This window comes from Culex pipiens, chromosome 3, assembly GCF_016801865.2.
Source record: "Culex pipiens pallens isolate TS chromosome 3, TS_CPP_V2, whole genome shotgun sequence".
Lineage (NCBI taxonomy): Eukaryota > Metazoa > Arthropoda > Insecta > Diptera > Culicidae > Culex > Culex pipiens.
Window position 1 is genome coordinate 166,477,113 of NC_068939.1, and position 18,636 is coordinate 166,495,748.

Below are 18,636 nucleotides of genomic sequence, written 5' to 3' on the forward strand. Positions count from 1 at the left end.
TAGTTTCGCAGCGGGCAAGCCTGGCGCTTCTGCGGCACACGAAGTAGGACATCCAAGAGAAAAGCTACCGATCTGGAATAAAAATCGTGAGAGGTTAGAATAAAGGTTAGCTATTTTTCATGAGATGCATTACCTGAAAAGTTGAAAATCCAATTTAGGACTGATTCTTATTGGAACCGATGGCCGAAATGATAAAAAATCTAATAGAGAAAGACAATTTAACAATAATGGAGTACCCGCCGTCAAGCAGTTTTTGACAGTTCGCTCCATAAGAAATACATTGTAGAAAAAAGCAAAAACTGCTCGAATGGAAGTGCTCCATTCATGGAAAAAATCACGAGAAATAACTTACCAAGTTTTTCGGAGCTGCATGAAAGTCGCCATCTTAAGTTTTTTGGTTTTTACCCAGATTTGAAACGAAAGCTGATCGAAAATCTGTGTAATATTTTACACAGATCTGCGAGGGGGATGTCACTTCCGCGCTAACCGAGCTATAAACACTCAAAATCAGAAGTACCCTTCAAAAAGGGTTTTATCTACCCTTTATCTGTCATCCCAAAGAAAAAAAACCCTTTTTGAGGGTTACTTCCACCCTTTTTTTCAAGTTCACCCGTCGTCACCCTTTTGAAAAGGGTTACTACCGGTAAACTTGAAAAAAGGGTGGAAGTAACCCTCAAAAAGGGTTTTTTTTCTATGGGATGACAGATAAAGGGTAGATAAAACCCTTTTTGAAGGGTACTTCTGATTTTGAGTGAAGCTTCCTTTTCAAACCTTTGCAGCGTTCACTTTCATCTTTCCGCTTTAACTTGCTTTAACGCGCGTTAACCGCGATAACTTGCTTTTTGGCTTGCCTTTTCTTGCGTTCTTGCATCACACTGCTCGATTTTTTTGACAGCGAGAACTGTCAAGAGCAAATGACAGTTCTCGTTGTCAAATCATTCGAGCAGTTTGTTGTGACAGTCGAAAAAAGCTTGACCGGTTGAAGAATTCCGACTGGCTGCTGTAATCGTAGATGGACCATATTTGAGCCCAGAAATGGAACCGGTTTCACCGTTCCGTACTATCCACCTACACTGGCACCACCGGTCCAGAATCGTCTTAATCCGGACAGCATGCCCTATTCGATTCAGGAAATAAGCAAGAATCAGCGGTCGTACGGTGGAGAGTCTGCGACGAACGCGGCCGGACTAGTGCGCCTTTGGTCACCACCAAGTTTTTCACTCAGGACCAGAACCAGGGATACTCTGGACAGTGTTTCATGCGTTCGTCGGTGTCCCACTTCCCGGTCAACACGGACATGATAAAGCAGAGTACCGTTCTATTCGAGTTGATCGTTTCACCGTTTGTCCGTGCGTCGAGAAGGAACTGGTCCATCCGATCGTCAATTTTGGCGAGTTGGGACCGATTCAAGTCGGATACAATCCGCGCTTTTAGCCGACTTTCAACTTCACTGCCAATTCTACGGTCCGGATGTTCTGTATGTGCAAATGTAACATCCTAGAGCTGAACCAGAAACTGTTTAATTGTAATAAAAACACTAATTGAATTGAAAGTGAATTTTACTTTATACAACTCGATTTATTCCAGATTGTTTTTTATTTACTGAACCTGCCGCGGCGTCCTTTATAATCCGCTCTTTGCAATCCTGCGGTGGAATTCCACACAGCTGGCGTTGAATCTCCAAATCGTGCTCCAAATTGAAGATACCATCACAGACAAACAGACGTGACTCTCCATACAAATATTTTTTGAAATTCATCGTCCTTCATCAAACCACCAAATCACGGCGACGCCAGCGCTGCCTGGTGAGCTTATGCCGAAGCGCAGCCCAAACATACCAATACAAACCCATTACTGTCATGTGTCATGTCAGTGTATGCGTGAGACAATCAAGCCTTATCGATTGTAAACATCAACAGCTGATTTAAATAATGTTGTTGTTGCTTATCGTCAGTACTCGATGAAATAAAAATAAAAATTAACACCGACGGCCGAAGATGACGGCCAAACCATGCGGCAGCATCAGCAACGACGCACCACAACCGCAACGACAGAGACCAAACCACTGGTCCTCCCCGTTGCTCCCAAAAACATCCGCGTTTCGTTTCGAAACATCCGCGGGAAACGTGTCCACGGCGCAGTTAAGTTGCGTTAAACAGCAAAAAGTGGCGAATGAGATGAAAAAAGTCGCAAAGATTCCAAAAAACGCTGCCGCAAACTCTTAGGTACATCGAAACAGAACAACTGTAGATGAAGATTGAGTGGCGCTCACGATCGACGCAACATCGCCAAAAGGACGACCAGCAGCAGCAATCTGAGCAGCAATCCATGAAGGATAAGCAGGTTGCTCCAAGGTTGCTCCGAAGGAGATGACTTCACCACAGAATCTGGCTTCCTCCGCAGTAGCGGACGCCTCATCAGCAGCCTCGGCAGCGGCAGGCCTACCGGGTTAATAGTGGGGCAAAGGGTATGTCCTCGCTAGTCAGCCGCGATTGTGGATCACCGTTAGAATTCCTGAATTCTATCATATTTTGTTTTGTTTTCATTTGCTGCCACGTGCTCACGCTCAACTTTACAACAACAAAAACACATTACACACACTGAGGAAAGACGGGCGAGCTGTCACGACAGCAGCGCCATCAACGCCGGGTGAGTGGATGCCGAAGCTAAATTGCATTTGAAATAACCGTTTTGGCTCGGTTATTGAAGGACGATGGTTCCGAACTCGAGTGTCCCGTCTGTTTGTCTGTGATACCATCGTGCACCGACACCACCAGGTGCCAAGTTCCGCTTCCTCCTTAACCGCAACTTTCTGCTTCCGTACTGCGACCTCCGGCTTACTTTTCGAGCATGAGAGACGACGCCTGGAATCCGGACCGACACCCGACAAATACGGACACGGTTGGGTCGCACTGGGCGTACGTTTCACCGGTGAGCCGCACTAAAATAACAATGCCCAGCAGGATGTGTCAATCGTCTTCCGGCAAGTCCACTTCCTCCACGTTGATCCTTCGGGGTCCTCGCGACCGGTGCTTCATTGCCTTCGTGATATTTGGTGCTGCCTGAGTATTGCGTTCACTCCCGTGCACTTGCGCAACTTGTCAATTGCTTGGCAAACGTTTCACGATTGGCTGGGAGACGGTCACAATCAGGGCAAGAGCTGGAGATAGTTACTGTAATTAACCCAGTCTAGGCTTATCTACAGCCAAGCGCCTCGATTATGAGCCTAAAAAAATAAAAATCACAATTAAAATCTGTTAATCGCACTACTAAAAAAACATTACCAGAAAACTTTCCTCCTCCTTGAGTTTGAGTCAGGATTCTCCGCCAAAGTTCTTTTTCTTTGTGGTGCAGCCGCCGATCACGCCCATCACACCTGGAATCCGGTCCGGTCCGGTGCGGTCGTCAAAACGTGCGCCTTGCTCTGTGGAAGGTGGAGCCGGCGATCACACCGGCGAAACTTTTCCGTCCGTTGATAAAAATAATCACAAATATTGCTTTCTGTCAAAACTGCTTGAAAAAACAAAAACAAATACCGAGTTGCCAAACATAACCAAAAACTGCTCGACGGCAAGGTTGCAAGATAGATTTTCCTGGTTCAAAAGTCGAGCAGGAGCTGGTCGCTTTAACTCGCTTTAACGCGCGTTAACTTGCGATAACTTGCTTTAAGGTGGCGTTATGTGAAAACTCGGCACGATGAGTAGCGTTGATGCTTTTCGAGCTCGTTTTTGAGCGTTTTAGTGTGTTATCGCGGAGTGACGCCCCCCTCGTTCAAACCCATTCCGTACGTATTTTAATTGTACTCTTTATTTTGCGGAAAAATCGCAAGCCTATCAAAGTCACCCCGTTTTACGGTACTACAAAATTCAAAAATTTAAGTACCGAAAAATAAAAAAATATACCAAAATTCTAGCAAAAATTTTACCACAAAATTTATGGTTCGAAATTCAAAAAATCAACAAGTAAAAACTCTTGAATAAGTTTTTCCTTTTTTCAACAATGTATTTCTTATGTGAGAACTGTTTTTTCTACCACTCGAATCCGGCGATACATTATTTCTTTTTTTTACCGTCAGCAGGGGTGACTATGATTCGAGATGGTGAAATTGGGTCATACAAATTTATACAATTTTGAAGAACCTAATCTCAATTCTGCGATTTATTTTTTTGTTAAATTATTAAATATTAACATGTTTCTAAAATTTGAACTTACAGATTCGAAATTTACACGCACGTTCAAAATCACTCAATTTTCGTCAGAACTGAACCTTACAATGGAGCATTTCCATTCGAGCAGTTTTTGCTTTTTTCTACAATGTATTCCTTATGGGAGAACTGTCATTTCTACCACTCGAATCGGGTGCTCCATTGCTGTCAAATTTCAGTGAATTTCACCCAGATCTGGATGAATATCACAGAATTTTCTTTGAATTCTTAGTGAAATTCACTCAAATCTGAGTAACACCACCGACGAACTGACGTTTATTTTTTCTCTACTCATTTTTGAGTAGACAACTTTAATATGGCATCTACGCCACTTTGTAAAAACATCAAAAATGACAGAAATCAAACCAAAACGAAATTCTGCTCGGGCTTCCACCTCCTGATGCTCCCTCTCTCGCGCACATTATCAAAACAAACCGCTGTCATGTGAGTTCGTTCGTGTCGCTGGTGCGATTTCGCTTTTCTTTCCAAATCGACACGAACCAGCTCAGCCAGCAGCACGGTCGTCCGTCAAGCCAACATCGTCTGCGGTTTCGAGGCCCCACCTGTTCACGACGACCGCGAGAGAGCGGACACAAAAAGGTGAAATTTCACCTGAACGTCGCGGGTCTTTCGAGTTTAATTGGCCGGAACGAGGTAAGTTTCGTAACGAGAATCGTGTCTGTACTTTGAGTTGATTGAGGAACGTTTTGTGCTTTTTAGGACGGATTTGGGCGATGTCCACGCCAGGAAGTAGCAACGGAGTGGCCACTTGGGTGCGGGAGAGCAACCTGCTGTGGTACCATCGGTGGGTGATTCGGGTGCTGAAGGCGGGACCGATTCCGCAGCATGTGGCCTTCATCATGGACGGAAACAGGCGGTTCGCCCAGAAGGAGAACATTGCCAAGGCGGAGGGACATTCGAAGGGGTTTGACAAGCTGTCCGAGACGCTGCAGTGGTGTCAGGACATTGGCATCCGCGAGGTCACCGTGTACGCGTTCAGCATCGAAAACTTCAAACGCACCAAGGAAGAGGTGGACACGCTGATGTCGCTGGCCCGGGAAAAGTTCCGCAAGCTGCTCGAGGAACGGGATAAACTGCACGAGCGAGGAATCTGCATTCGAATCATCGGCAATACCGCCCTCCTTCCCGAAGATATCCAGCGCTTCCTGGCCGAGGCCGTCCTCATCACGCGCAACAACACCAAAGCCTTCCTGAATGTGGCCTTTTCGTACACGTCGCGCGACGAAATGGCCCACTCGATTCGCACCGTGGCGGAAGGTTTCGCCCAGGGAAAGCTCCAGCAGGACGACATCGACGAAGAGCTGCTCTCCCGGTGCATGTACACGAAGCACGGAACCAACCCGGACCTCCTCGTGCGAACATCCGGCGAGGTGCGGCTCAGCGACTTTCTCACCTGGCAGTCCGAGTCAACGGTCATCTACTTCACCGAGACCCTCTGGCCGGATTTCAACGTGTGGCAGCTGTTTGGGGCGGTGTTTTACTACCAGCGATGCCATTGGCAGCTAAGAGCCGGAGGAAAACGTGAAATCGAAGCGAGTGAGGGTGAAAGCAGTGTGACCGATGAGAAGGAACGCGAGGAACGGGTGCGCCGCTTTTTGGACGACGTCGAGCGGAGAGATCACGAGAGTTTGGTGAAGTTGACGGGGGCAATATCGCTGGAAGAGTGAATGAACACACAACTTAAGTCTCGTCCTGTTATTTGTAGATGACTTGCCGAATTAGTGTTAAGGTACCCAATCATATTCCAATTTAAGTAATATCGTGTGTTAATTTTTCAGAAAATAAATTTATCTTATTTTACTGGCTTTTTTTAGATGTCTGTTGTGAATATCACCAAATTATTTTTGTTTCAGAATCAGGGATGAAAATGATCAATTTGGGACAACATTTAAGCACTTCAAAATTGATATACATATATCCCTATTTTAGAAATAAAAAAATATATTTGTATTCAATACAAATTTTAAAAATTCAATGCACAAATCGACGGTAACATTTCAAAAGGCATTATGTACATTTTGACACTTTCTGGGTTATTGCATATTCTGAAAGTACTCCTAATAAGCTACCTCTCCACCAAAAATGAGCAAAAGTTACTTCAGTAAAGTCTGTTCAATCATGATTTTAAATAAAGTAACATAAACAAAATCTCTGCCATCAGCAGTCCCTGTTTATATAGCCCTGTCAACCTGTCAAACAAAAGACTACATGAACCTTGTGACGAAAAAAAGTATCATGAAAAAAGCACCATGTACATTCGGCGAAGAAAAACGAATCATAACAAAGCGTTTCCCTCAATGACAGCAGGGTGATATAGACGTTGGTGATTTCTAAAGAAGTTATGTTTGTTTTTCTCAAATATAATGACGGAAATAATGTTTTATTGAATTTAGATGATCAAGTATCAATAAAAGCAACGATTTTCATCGTTTGTTATCATTAGAACATTTTCTTTTGCTTTTATATTAAAATGGGAATTGAAAAATTATGCTCAACATTCAAATGCGTTTTTCTCAAAAAGGATCGTTTGTACATGATGCTTTTTGAAATGTTGGCATCGAAATACAAAAATTCAATGTTATATTGTTTATAAATTTAAAACAAACCTATTATACAAAAATTTGCAATTAAAATTAAAAAAAAAAATCCAAAACAATATAAAAACAAAATAGTTAAGCTCAACAAGTTCAAAAATGGAATGAGCGAGAAGAAGGAAAGTTAATTCGCGAGCGAGCGAGGGAGAGAACTAGTTAGTAATCCTTCCTCTCCTCGATAGTCGTTCGTTCCAAGCGAGCAGTTTTTATTCATCAAACTTATGAAAGCGAATGACGCGATGGGAAAGTAAAACTCGCAACTCGTTCTACTTCTCGCTCGCGGGCAATTCTGGCTCGCGAACTTGCACGTACACGAGCGCTACGACGCAATCGACGAGTTGCTCTCGGCAGCTCGAGCGAAAAGAATATTTCTCGCGAGAGCGCGAGAATTCCAACTCTGGGGAAAAATACAAAATTAAAAAAAATCTATAAATTAAAATCCCAACAAAGTTTAAGATTACCAAATTAAAAAAAGAATCTAGGAATTTTCAAAATTTAAATACGGATTCTGGAATATCCGAGGTCCTCGCCAAAATTTCACGATGATTTTTATTTTTTCTAAAATTTTGGGTTTCTAGCTTAAAATATAACTCCAAAATTATCTGAATGGCGGAAAATGGTGGACTTGATTTTGTTTAGAACAGGGGTGCCCAACCCTTTGGCCCTGCGGGCCAGGTCTGATTTCTCTGAAGCAGTGGCGGGCCGGAACTAATGTTGGTAAAAGGTCAAAAAAGCTAAAAAAAATCATAACATTTATTTTATTAGGTTGTTTTAAGTAAACAATTAAATAAACTTGTGTTACAAATAAAATTCATATACCTTGATTTTTAATAAGAAAATAAAGATTACTTTCAAAGATGTGTTTATCAAATTAATTTTTATTTTGTTTTGGTTAAAATTGTATTGTAATTGTTTTTGTCGATTGAAATTCAATGCCCTGACATCATTAACTAAAAAAACATTCAAATTGCGTCGTAGCAATTTTTGTTCAGTTTGAAAAATTAACGAGACAAGCTAAAGTTGAAACGAATTTTGGATTCAAATCTTCTTTACGAAAAAAAAACAATTTTTGCGTTGTTGTGCACCTTTATTCAAATAATTTACAAAGCATTCCAAAATGGTTCTAAAGACACGGAATTTAAAAAAGTGTAGAAAAATATATAGTTATCTGATAGTTTTTAATTCGTCATTCTTCAAATTTCATAGAATTAGTAAAGTTCATGAAAAAAATAGCTATCTGATTTCTTGACTCATTTTGAAACATATTGTAATATTTCTAAAATGTTTGCAGCGATTTTAATTTTTGATCTAAGCTTTTTTTCAGCAAATCTTTATCATTGAAAAGTTGTTCTGAAAAATATTCATTATTGTAGCTAACTCATTTATGAAAATTTTTAAGAATTTTAAATATAGTGTCTTTTTGCAATCTTTTTGCACATTTTTCAAGTATAATAAATATTAATATAGAAATGATAACCATTAAATTCAAACATATGTGAATGTGAAATAAAATCATTTAAAAAAATACAAAGGCAAATGACTTTTGATCTTAAGATTTTTTTTAAATTTTTACACTCAATTTATTAATTGAGTATTTCATGATCAGCCTTTAGGGCCGGTCATAGAACTTTTTTTTAAAAGCCGTCGCGGGCCGGACAGAATAGCTTCACGGGCCGGATCCGGCCCACGGGCCGGACGTTGGGCAGGCCTGGTTTAGAATGATAGTATTCAAGAATTTAAGAATATAAGAATATAAGAATATAAGCATATAAGAATATAAGAATATAAGAATATAATAATATAAGAATATAAGAATATAAGAATATAAGAATATAAGAATATAAGAATATAAGAATATAAGAATATAAGAATATAAGAATATAAGAATATAAGAATATAAGAATATAAGAATATAAGAATATAAGAATATAAGAATATAAGAATATAAGAATATAAGAATATAAGAATATAAGAATATAAGAATATAAGAATATAAGAATATAAGAATATAAGAATATAAGAACCGTCATCAGGGGTGACATTGGGTCTGGGGGGTGAGATTGGGTCATACAAATTTCAGCGTTTTTGTATGACCCAATCTCACCCCCCAGACCCAATGTCACCCCTGATGACGGAATATAAGAATATAAGAATATAAGAATATAAGAATATAAGAACATAAGAATATAAGAATATAAGAATATAAGAATATAAAAATATAAGAATTTAAGAATTTAAGCATTTTAGAATTTTAGAATTTTAGAATTTTAGAATTTAAGAATTTATGAATTTAAGAATTTAAGAATTTAAGAATTTAAGAATTTAAGAATTTAAGAATTTAAGAATTTAAGAATTTAAGAATTTAAAAATTTAAGAATTTAAGAATTTAAGAATTTAAGAATTTAAGAATTTAAGAATTTAAGAATTTAAGAATTTAAGAATTTAAGAATTTAAGAATTTAAGAATTTAAGAATTTAAGAATTTAAGATTTTAGGAATTTAAGAATTTAAGAATTTAAGAATTTAAGAATTTAAGAATTTAAGAATTTAAGAATTTAAGAATTTAAGAATTTAAGAATTTAAGAATTTAAGAATTTAAGAATTTAAGAATTTAAGAATTTAAGAATTTAAGAATTTAAGAATTTAAGAATTTAAGAATTTAAGAATTTAAGAATTTAAGAATTTAAGAATTTAAGAATTTAAGAATTTAAGAATTTAAGAATTTAAGAATTTAAGAATTTAAGAATTTAAGAATTTATGAAATTTAAGAATTTAAGAATTTATGAATTTAAGAATTTAAGAATTTAAGAATTTAAGAATTTAAGAATTTAAGAATTTAAGAATTTAAGAATTTAAGAATTTAAGAATTTAAGAATTTAAGAATTTAAGAATTTAGGAATTTAAGAATTTAAGAATTTAAGAATTTAAGAATTTAAGAATTTAAGAATTTAAGAATTTAAGAATTTAAGAATTTAAGAATTTAAGAATTTAAGAATTTAAGAATTTAAGAATTTAAGAATTTAAGAATTTAAGAATTTAAGAATTTAAGAATTTAAGAATTTAAGAATTTAAGAATTTAAGAATTTGAGAATTTAAGAATTTAAGAATTTAAGAATTTAAGAATTTAAGAATTTAAGAATTTAAGAATTTAAGAATTTAAGAATTTAAGAATTTAAGAATTTAAGAATTTAAGAATTTAAGAATTTAAGAATTTAAGAATTTAAGAATTTAAGAATTTAAGAATTTAAGAATTTAAGAATTTAAGAATTTAAGAGTATTAGAATTTGGGATTTTCTTAATTTTCTAAATTTGGTAAATTTTTTTTTTCAATTGATGCAAATTTTTGTTTTGAAATCGAAAATAAAAATTGTATGTTTTTTTAAAATTTGGAAACATTCCTTTTTTTAATTTGAGAATTTGAGTTTTGGTGATTTTTTTAAAACATTTTTAATTTTTGAATTAAAAATTAAATGTTTTAAATTTTAATATTTTTTTAAGACCTAAAAATTTTCTGATTGCTGCATTTTTAAATTGTTGAATTTTTGAAATTTCAATTTTTTTGTTTGATGTTGATGTTTCTAAGTAGATTTTTTCGGAACTTTTGCTGAATTTTTGAAGGCTTGAATAATATGAAACTTTCGGATTCAAAATAAAACTCACTCCACGACTTATTTTTAAATTTGTATATAGTTATATATTTGCAATAGTAATAATTTCATAATAGCATTTAAATTATTCATAATAGACACTTATCGATACACACCTCACATGGTTCTGTTTTTTCTCTGTTTTTGCTTAATTTTTTTTGTCGAATTTCTTTTCCTCTCAGAGTTTTTTTTTTTCCACTAGAAACTACTTGTTAAAATTTGTACAGGGTTTAATATCCACGGCTCTAATATCGCGCTCCTCTAATTGTTTCCTTCTTACTTTTTTTCTGGCGTGGTTTTGATCATTGTTTTCTTCTTTGCTGTTTCGACAATAAATACTTTTGCTCTGAAACAAACACATTTTGATATGAATCGAACTGATGCTATTTATTTTGTCGCTTGGAAATTAAAAAAAAGGTAGAAGATAAAAGGTAACTGTACAAAAACAAAACCGAAGAGATCATCATCGCGATCGCTGGAAGAATGTTCAAGTTTTTGGTGTGAACAAGGGAAAGATGGGACAACAAAGTAAATAGATTTTTTTTATTTTCATAAATAACAAGGAAGACCGTGGTGAAACACTAGCTAAATTATTCGAACGGAATACCTCACACACACATACAAAAAAGGGGGAATGTTTCCTCTACCGCAAAACACTGGTTGATTTGATTAGAAAGAACAAAAAATGATAATCTTTAGTTTTTGAGATCGGACTCGCGTTCGTTCGTTATTCGATACATGTTGGACGTTAAAAACTATGTTGAAATAATGGTTGTCGAGCTACGATCGTTAAGCTTTCTGGTTTAAACGCACAAGAAAATATCACATTTGAGAAAGGTGTGTGTGTGGAAGGTTTGATTTGAAATGTGTGTGGAGGTGTGAGTTGCTACTTTTCTGTCACGGTTCGAGTTTTCTAAGTATTTATCATTGATGGTGAGTGTTTAGGCTAAATTATAGTATTTGAGCTCTTCTCGTCGTCAGCCTTAGCCTAGCGTTTTTTTACGACTACAACAATTACAAACCAACGAAAATCTTACGGCAAATGATAGATAAGATACACATATAATACATACAGAGTCTTACAAGAAAAAAACATAAAATTAAATAAAAGTTCTTTTTGGAATAAAAAGGTAAATGCAAGCTTTAGTGTATCGGAATAAACCCAATAAGAAGAACAGAAAAAAACGATATTCACAAAAAAAAACACATAAAATATAAAACACAAATCTTTTGGTATAGCTTTCATGCCAAGCTTGTTTTCTTCTCCCCATTTTTTCCATTTTGTTGATTGTTTTCGAGAATGTTTGCAAATCTCTCTTTACCAGTATGACACATCTTTCGTCCCTTAGCTAAATATAATTACTTTACTTTAATAGCGCTAAACAGTTCCATCTAAAAACGCAAAAATTAAGCATTCAACTGCGTAACATCAAATATTAGCGAATCATCATTATCTTTCTAGCTATGTTTATAAACTAAACGTTGAAATTCTTGTGAGTTTTTTTTTACTGATATGAAATTTTAAGCTTTTCATACTTCCGCTTCACATAAAACGCGCGTTTTCTTCTTCTTTTTGTTTTGCTTCGGTCCATAATTTCTGTATGTGAAAATCATTTTTACTACTGCTACTACCTTTTGCTAATATTATCATTGTATGTGTGTGTGTGCTTGAATGAGTGTGTGTGTACTGACGAAATCCGTTGGGAAATGCTAGAGTTGAGTTTCATGCGTTCTTTCTTTCTTGCATTACTGCAGACACGCCTGGATCTTCTCGATCCACTCCTGGGCGCTGTTGGCGTCCACCGCGTAAAAGTTGTACGTCCGGCGGCTGGTTTTCAGCTGTGAAAATTTTTGTTAAAAAAATGATTAAAATCTTAAATTTTTCTGAATTGTTATCAAAAGCTGTTATCAAGCTGTATTATCCAAACCTCGTTTTCGTTACCAAATTTTTCGATTAATAAACAGTTTGGTAAACTGAAATTTACCGAATCTGTAAAACAAAAATTGACAGATGGTTTACCGATCTGAAAAATTGTGATTTTTCACCTTCTGATTTCGGTAATAAAACATAAGTATGTACTTGTTAAAACTTCTGATGTCACTTTTTGACTTATTCCATCTCATTACATTTAATGAGTTTTTTTTAACCAAAATATCAGTGCAGTAAAGGAGGTATTAGACTGTGACAAACAAACTCGCACTGTTTGACAGTTTGCCTGTTTTGTTTGTTTGGGAGCGTTCTTTTATTACGTAACGCAGGTGAGGAGGAGCCGATGGCCCTCTTACGCCCCATACATTTTTTTTTAAATTTGTAGGGAAATCTTGTTACGAGGGGGGGGGGGTCCACAAAATAAAAATAAATTGCGTTACGTAATAAAAAACGCCCCTTTGCAGAAACATCAATCTGCATTGTTTTGTTTGCCGCAAACAAGCAAACTGTCAATCATGAAACAGTTCGAGTTTGTTTTTCATAGTCTAATACCTCCTTGGTAAACCTAAAGGAGCCATTACACTATCGCAAAAAAAAAACAAACGAATTCGCACTTTTCCGTGTTTGACAGTTTGCCAAACTCGCAAACAAGGCAAAATGCAGGGTGACGTTTGTACAAACAAATTCAAGCAAACAAACAAAGCAGGCAAACTGTCTAAAAGTGCGAGTTTGTTTGTCGTAGTGTAATAGCTCCTAAAGTTGAGATATGGACTAAATTCTTAAGCTGGTATTAGACTATGACAAACAAACTTGGTTGCGGCCAACTTATACACTTTGATTTTTTTTTAATTTTTGGCCAAATCATGATTTTTTGAAAAATATGTAGTAATTTTTTAAAAGCATCTAAAGTGCAGCTATAATTATTTCCAAACTTATTTTTAATCAACTCTTCAAAAGAGGAAAATAAACGGGCTTATAGTTGTTTTCAAAGAGTTGAGACTTAAAGTTGATAACAAAAATGGACACTATTTTTAAAATAAATGTAGAAAAGTTAAGTAAAGTAGAAATATTTTTCAACGATTATTTCGCCCCCTTCAAAATTGGCCTAAAAAGTAAGAAAGCGGACAAATATTTTTTTCAAGTTTCAAAACTTCAATGTAAGTAAAATGTTATCAACTGAAACAATTCAAATAGATTTTCCTGCGACGATAGTCATGTAAAGCATAATTGGGCTTGCTTAAAAAACATTTTGAACATTAGTGAAATTTCAATGTACAGCCAAAACCATGTTTTTTAACTTGGATTTTTTGAAAACTGATGATTGAAAAACAATCAAACTTGTGTGTATTGCATTGTTCAACGCTTTTTTTTTTATTTAAATATTGATTCATTTTTTTATCTTCCCCCTATTCATTCTCATTTTTACCTTCCCCTCTTCATTCTCGGTCAAAGTCTGGGACATAAACTCCAAAAAGTATTTGAAACTGCCTTTTTAAAAAATAATCTTCATTCTGCGTGTATCCTCCAGAGCAAGCAGCAGTTAAGAGCTCAGTGCTCTAGAAGTTTTTTCGAATTTTCCGCCGCAATCGACCGTGATTACCCGCGAGTTTGCTCCACCAGCATGCCGAAGGCCGGCCGTGGCCGTGGCAGTTCGAGTGCGGCCTCGAAAAACCCGCGAAGTTCGTCTACCGGCCGAGTGCAAAAAGGTAAACAAAACAACGCCGCTGCGTCGTCCGCCATCGCGCAGGGGAGCGTGTGCGCTGATGGTTTCAATCCGGAGTTATTGCACGCTAATTACCGTGTCCAGGATCGCAGCCCTATAAGAAGCAGACTCCGCTCAGGTACTTCCGGCAATCTGTCGACCGGTGGCGCATCAACATCCGCCAACATTCCCACCAGTAACAAGTTCGCGAGGCTGAGTGACGAGGAAACCAACAACAACAACACCGACGGTAGCAGCACTACCGACGACGACGACGATGATAGACGTGCACGCAAAAAAGGTAGTACGACAAAAAAAGATAATTCTCCGAAGGAACGGCGACCACCTCCAATTTTTGTTTTGGATACGTTGGCGGACGATGTTGACGAGTTGCTGGAAGGCCTCCAATATAGTCTGAAAATTGGAAAATCGAAAGTACAAGTGATTACTTTCAACAAAAAGAATTTCGACCTGGTGGTGAAAGAACTGAAGTGTAGCAACTTCAAGTTCTACACATTCGATCCAGTTGAGAAGACCGCGGTTAAGGTAGTCCTGCAGGGCTACCAAGACCGCCCAATCGCCGACCTGAAGGAACACCTCTCGGGTGCCGGAATAACGCCACGGGAGATAAAAGTGCTCTCGCGCAAGACAACAGTCACAGGTACGCACACTCTGTACCTGTTGTACTTCGACCGCGGCACCGTCAAAATCCAAGACCTGCGACGGACTAAGGCGTTGGACGGTTTTTGGGTAAACTGGCGGTTTTACTCCAAAAACCCAATGGACGTAGCGCAATGCCACCGTTGCCAGAAGTTCGGCCACGGCTCGCGGAACTGCAACCTCCCGCCCCGCTGCGTGAAGTGCGGTGAAACACACCTCTCGGAGAAGTGTGCACTGCCGTGCAAGGCGGACTTGGGGGACAAGGCAGAGCACACCAAGGCGCGCATCAAGTGCGCCAACTGTGACGGCAACCATACCGGTAATTACCGCGGATGCGTCGCGCGCAAGGCGTACCTCGAGGAGCAGGAAAAGAGGAAGAAGAAAGCAGCTGCATCCCACCCTTCTCAGCGGAATACGAGCGCAACCGTTCCTGCAGCTGGACAGCGTACGGTTCCAGCGGACAACTCAGCGTTCCCTCCTGGATGGGGGCGATCGTTCGCCAGCGTGGTCGCTGCCGGTAGCGGCGATGCGGCCCAGCAAGAGGTTACCGGAGAAGATCTCTTCACCTTGCCGGAGTTTTTTGCTCTAGCGGGTGAGATGATGACGCGGTTCCGGACCTGCCGTAACAAGGCGGAGCAATTTCTGGCCCTCGGGGAGCTAATGATTAAGCACATCTACAATAGATAAAAAATACTGTGATCTAGTTTAAGCTTTTTCTATTTCTATCCCCTTTCCTTTGCAATTTCAGTAAGTTTTTTTCTATTTTTTCTTACTTGTGGTAATCTCTTAGTCATAAGCAATAATCGTTCCAAAATGGATTGAGATTTAACACACAGCTGCAAGGAACTCCAAAACTCTGTTATGTACTGCGAATGAACTAATTGTAACATGATTATTCACTAATAAAACCGAATTGAATTGAATTGAAAAAATAATCTTAAAATAAGAATAACACGACAACGGTGAACTTTATCCCATTTTTACAAAAAGAAGTTTTTGATTAAAACTCAGTTTTATTTAACTTAAAGCTGGTATGTTTTGTCCACAAAACAATATTTCTTGAGTTTTTTTTTTAAAAGGTCCAATAACAGGGATCTGACAGGCATGCACTTTCCCGAAGTCACCGCCAGCGGCGCTGTCAATGTTGTTTACGTGGGGTTTTTGAAAAGGTTGTATGAAACAAATTAATTAATTTTTATCTTAAAATTAATTAATTTTAAGTTTTAATCATCTTTTGTTTATATATTAAAGTAAATGGCAAGTATTACGTACAGATTTCCTCATTTATTATTTATAAGACCGATAAACAAAGTTGTACTAGAACAACACGTAACATTAAACTAAAAATTAAATATATTCAGTTTGTGTGAATACAAAGAGACGAGTTGTTCCTTTTAATTCCGCTATATATTTTTAATATCTTGACAGATACGTATTTCGTCTACTACTTGCAGACTTCATCAGTGTTCTGTTCTCGTCGAGTCGAGAACAGAACACTGATGAAGTCTGCAAGTAGTAGACGAAATACGTATCTGTCAAGATATTAAAAATATATAGCGGAATTAAAAGGAACAACTCGTCTCTTTGTATTCACAGTAATGCATTCTGCTAAAACGCTCAACCAAACCACAATATTCAGTTTCCTTGAAACAAAATTAGCTTTGTAAGATTCTTCCTGACTGTTGGTTTAAATTCAATTACACTTGTAGAATACTCAGTTAATTTAACATTTAAACATAATTCAACAACGAGTTTGAACAACATATTTCGATGATTATTCATTGCATCCTGTTCTAAAATGTGATTTGCTAGTAAATACACCAACAAAACCGCATTTATAGAAAAAAGAAAGCAAACTGAATAAATGCCAACAGTGACATTGACATAGTCAAACATACGTGTGCTACAAGTTCCTTAAATATTAAAGTTCAAATCTGAGATTAAATGTAAATCGTTAAAAAAAACTACAATTGCTACAAATTATTTAAATATTAATTAAAGTTCAAATCTCAAATTAAATGTAAATCGCTTGAAAAAAAACTTGGTGATTAAAAAAAAAAGTTTTTATTTTTGCAATTCATGTGCATACAACATTTTCAAAAACCTCGCTGCAAAAACTTGGTTCGATCTTGGTTCAATTTTGACTTCACTCGCTTTCTATGTGGATGACAGTCGTGTCCGTGTCCAATAAGCTTTTGTCTTCCATATGTTTATAGGACTTTAAAAAAAACTCTGAAATTTATTAAACAAACGAAAAACAAAGTTTACGAAAATTGTTTTTTTGTAGTTAGAAGTAAATTTTCACAGTATAAAAATTGCTTCCAATTTGTATCGATCATAACCTACAAGATACAAATTTTCGAATTCAGTCTGAATATCGAAAGTCCATGAAAAAAATCACTTTCAAGTTATTAAAAAAAATTAATAAAAAACTGAAATTACAAATCAACTTTAGAAAATATTTGCAACGGCCTAACTTGAAAAGTCAATTTGGACTGCAATTTTGATATTTCATCTAAAAATGATTTTTTAAATATTGTTTGACCAAATATATTTTCGATTTTACAAAAATGAACAATGTTTTCAAAAATATATATCTCCGGTAACCGAATCATCATTTGAATGCAATCGTCAGTTGACACGAAAGAATGTCACTAAACTCACGAAAGAGACACTCTATTTTTGTCTATCTCTTTCTTGCTTGTGCGTGTAAGCGTGGCAACAGCAGTCGTTTGAACGCAGTCATGGGCCAAGTGATCGCAATTTCGGTAGAACTCAAACGAACGAGCACCAATGAGAGAGAGAGAGAGAGGTGGTGAGAGTCAAACGACCGTGTGAGTGACCTTGCGCTGCGTTCATTCGTTTGAATGTGTGCGAGCGAGAGCAGGGTATCAAAGTCAGACGGACGTTGCGAAAGCGAAAGACGGGTTCAGTCAACTGTCACAAAAAATTACGACTGATAAGATGCGTTTTTAGTTACCTTAAATAGTTTTTTTTTATTTAATTTATTTTTTAACAGATTGACTATGTTTTCTTGGGATACTTTATTTGACCTGAAAGCCAAATTTACTATGACTCGCTGGCCGGCAGCGAAATTATATGAAAGTATACTGCAACAAGATAACTCGCAGACCTCTTGATATAGCGATTATATATTATATTTTTTTTTTTAAATATGAAATGAACAACATTGTATAAATTTAGTTGGATTTTACCATTTTGAAAATTAAATAAACTTAATAAAATTTGAAACACAAAGAAAAACTTACATCAAAGAACGCCTTCTCGTCAATCTTCTTCGAGGGCACCGGCGTGGCCTGGGGTGGCGCCTGCATCACCGATTGCACTTCGGCAAGTTCTGCAAAGTAGTTCAAAAAGTTGTTAATTGCATAGCTACAACACAATTACACAAACTCAACTCACCAATATACCCCTTGCAGTTGCCGTCCTCCATGGCGTCATAATAGCGCAGCTGGTGCTTGTGCGAGTCCAGCACGAACCATCGCTGCTTCCAGTTCTTCAGGATCGCACCCCGCTTGTACAGATATCTGAGGACAAAAAGGTGTTGTAACAAGCTGAGAAATTTTGGCACAGGATCTCAACCCTCACCCCTCATGCGTCCGATCGTCCGCCACGTTGCTATCAAAGTCGTGATAGAAGCGGTGCATGTTGCTCGTATTCGTCGTGTTGACGCTGGACGAGACGCTCCCATTGTCACCCTGGTTGCGCGCCAGCGTCTGCTGGTTGCCCTCGACCGCCTTGTACTTGGTGCAATTCTTCGGCACCGACTCGGCGCACTTTTCGTGGTACGTGTTGCCGCAGTCGACGCATCTGTAAGACGGCAAGAATGTAGAGTTGAAGATATTCATTTGAAAAGC

At 37.3% G+C, this 18,636-nt stretch overlaps 2 protein-coding genes and 1 long non-coding RNA gene across 4 annotated transcripts in view; 1 reads left to right on the plus strand and 2 right to left on the minus strand.

Annotated features, from left to right (window-relative positions):
• Positions 1-1,541: 1,541 nt before the first annotated feature.
• LOC128093448 (uncharacterized) lies at positions 1,542-3,764 on the minus strand. The gene is made up of 2 exons (XR_008212476.1): positions 3,285-3,764; positions 1,542-3,226 (listed from the first exon to the last, which is right to left on the minus strand). It is a non-coding gene; the product is annotated as an uncharacterized LOC128093448 (long non-coding RNA).
• An 868-nt stretch (positions 3,765-4,632) lies between these two features.
• On the plus strand, positions 4,633-6,031 carry LOC120419308 (dehydrodolichyl diphosphate synthase complex subunit DHDDS). Its single transcript, XM_039581980.2, has 2 exons — positions 4,633-4,859; positions 4,926-6,031. The coding sequence occupies exon 2, from the start codon at positions 4,940-4,942 to the stop codon at positions 5,891-5,893; it is 954 nt and encodes a 317-aa protein (XP_039437914.1). The 5' UTR covers positions 4,633-4,859; positions 4,926-4,939; the 3' UTR covers positions 5,894-6,031.
• Positions 6,032-11,165: 5,134 nt separating this feature from the next.
• LOC120418577 (myotubularin-related protein 13) overlaps positions 11,166-18,636 on the minus strand; it is a 65,382-nt gene continuing 57,911 nt past the window's right edge. For both annotated transcript variants that reach the window (XM_052711086.1, XM_039581026.1), the window contains 4 exons: positions 18,368-18,589; positions 18,182-18,306; positions 18,028-18,116; positions 11,166-12,305 (listed from right to left, as the gene is read on the minus strand). In XM_052711086.1, the coding sequence (XP_052567046.1) occupies positions 12,213-12,305; positions 18,028-18,116; positions 18,182-18,306; positions 18,368-18,589 (529 nt within the window). In that variant the 3' untranslated portion in view covers positions 11,166-12,212. The remainder of the gene's footprint in view (positions 12,306-18,027; positions 18,117-18,181; positions 18,307-18,367; positions 18,590-18,636) is intronic.

What these genes read in the sequence shown, in the direction of transcription:
- LOC120419308 (XM_039581980.2), top strand. Translation starts at nt 4,940, where the DNA reads ATGTCCACGCCAGGAAGTAGCAACGGAGTGGCCACTTGGGTGCGGGAG.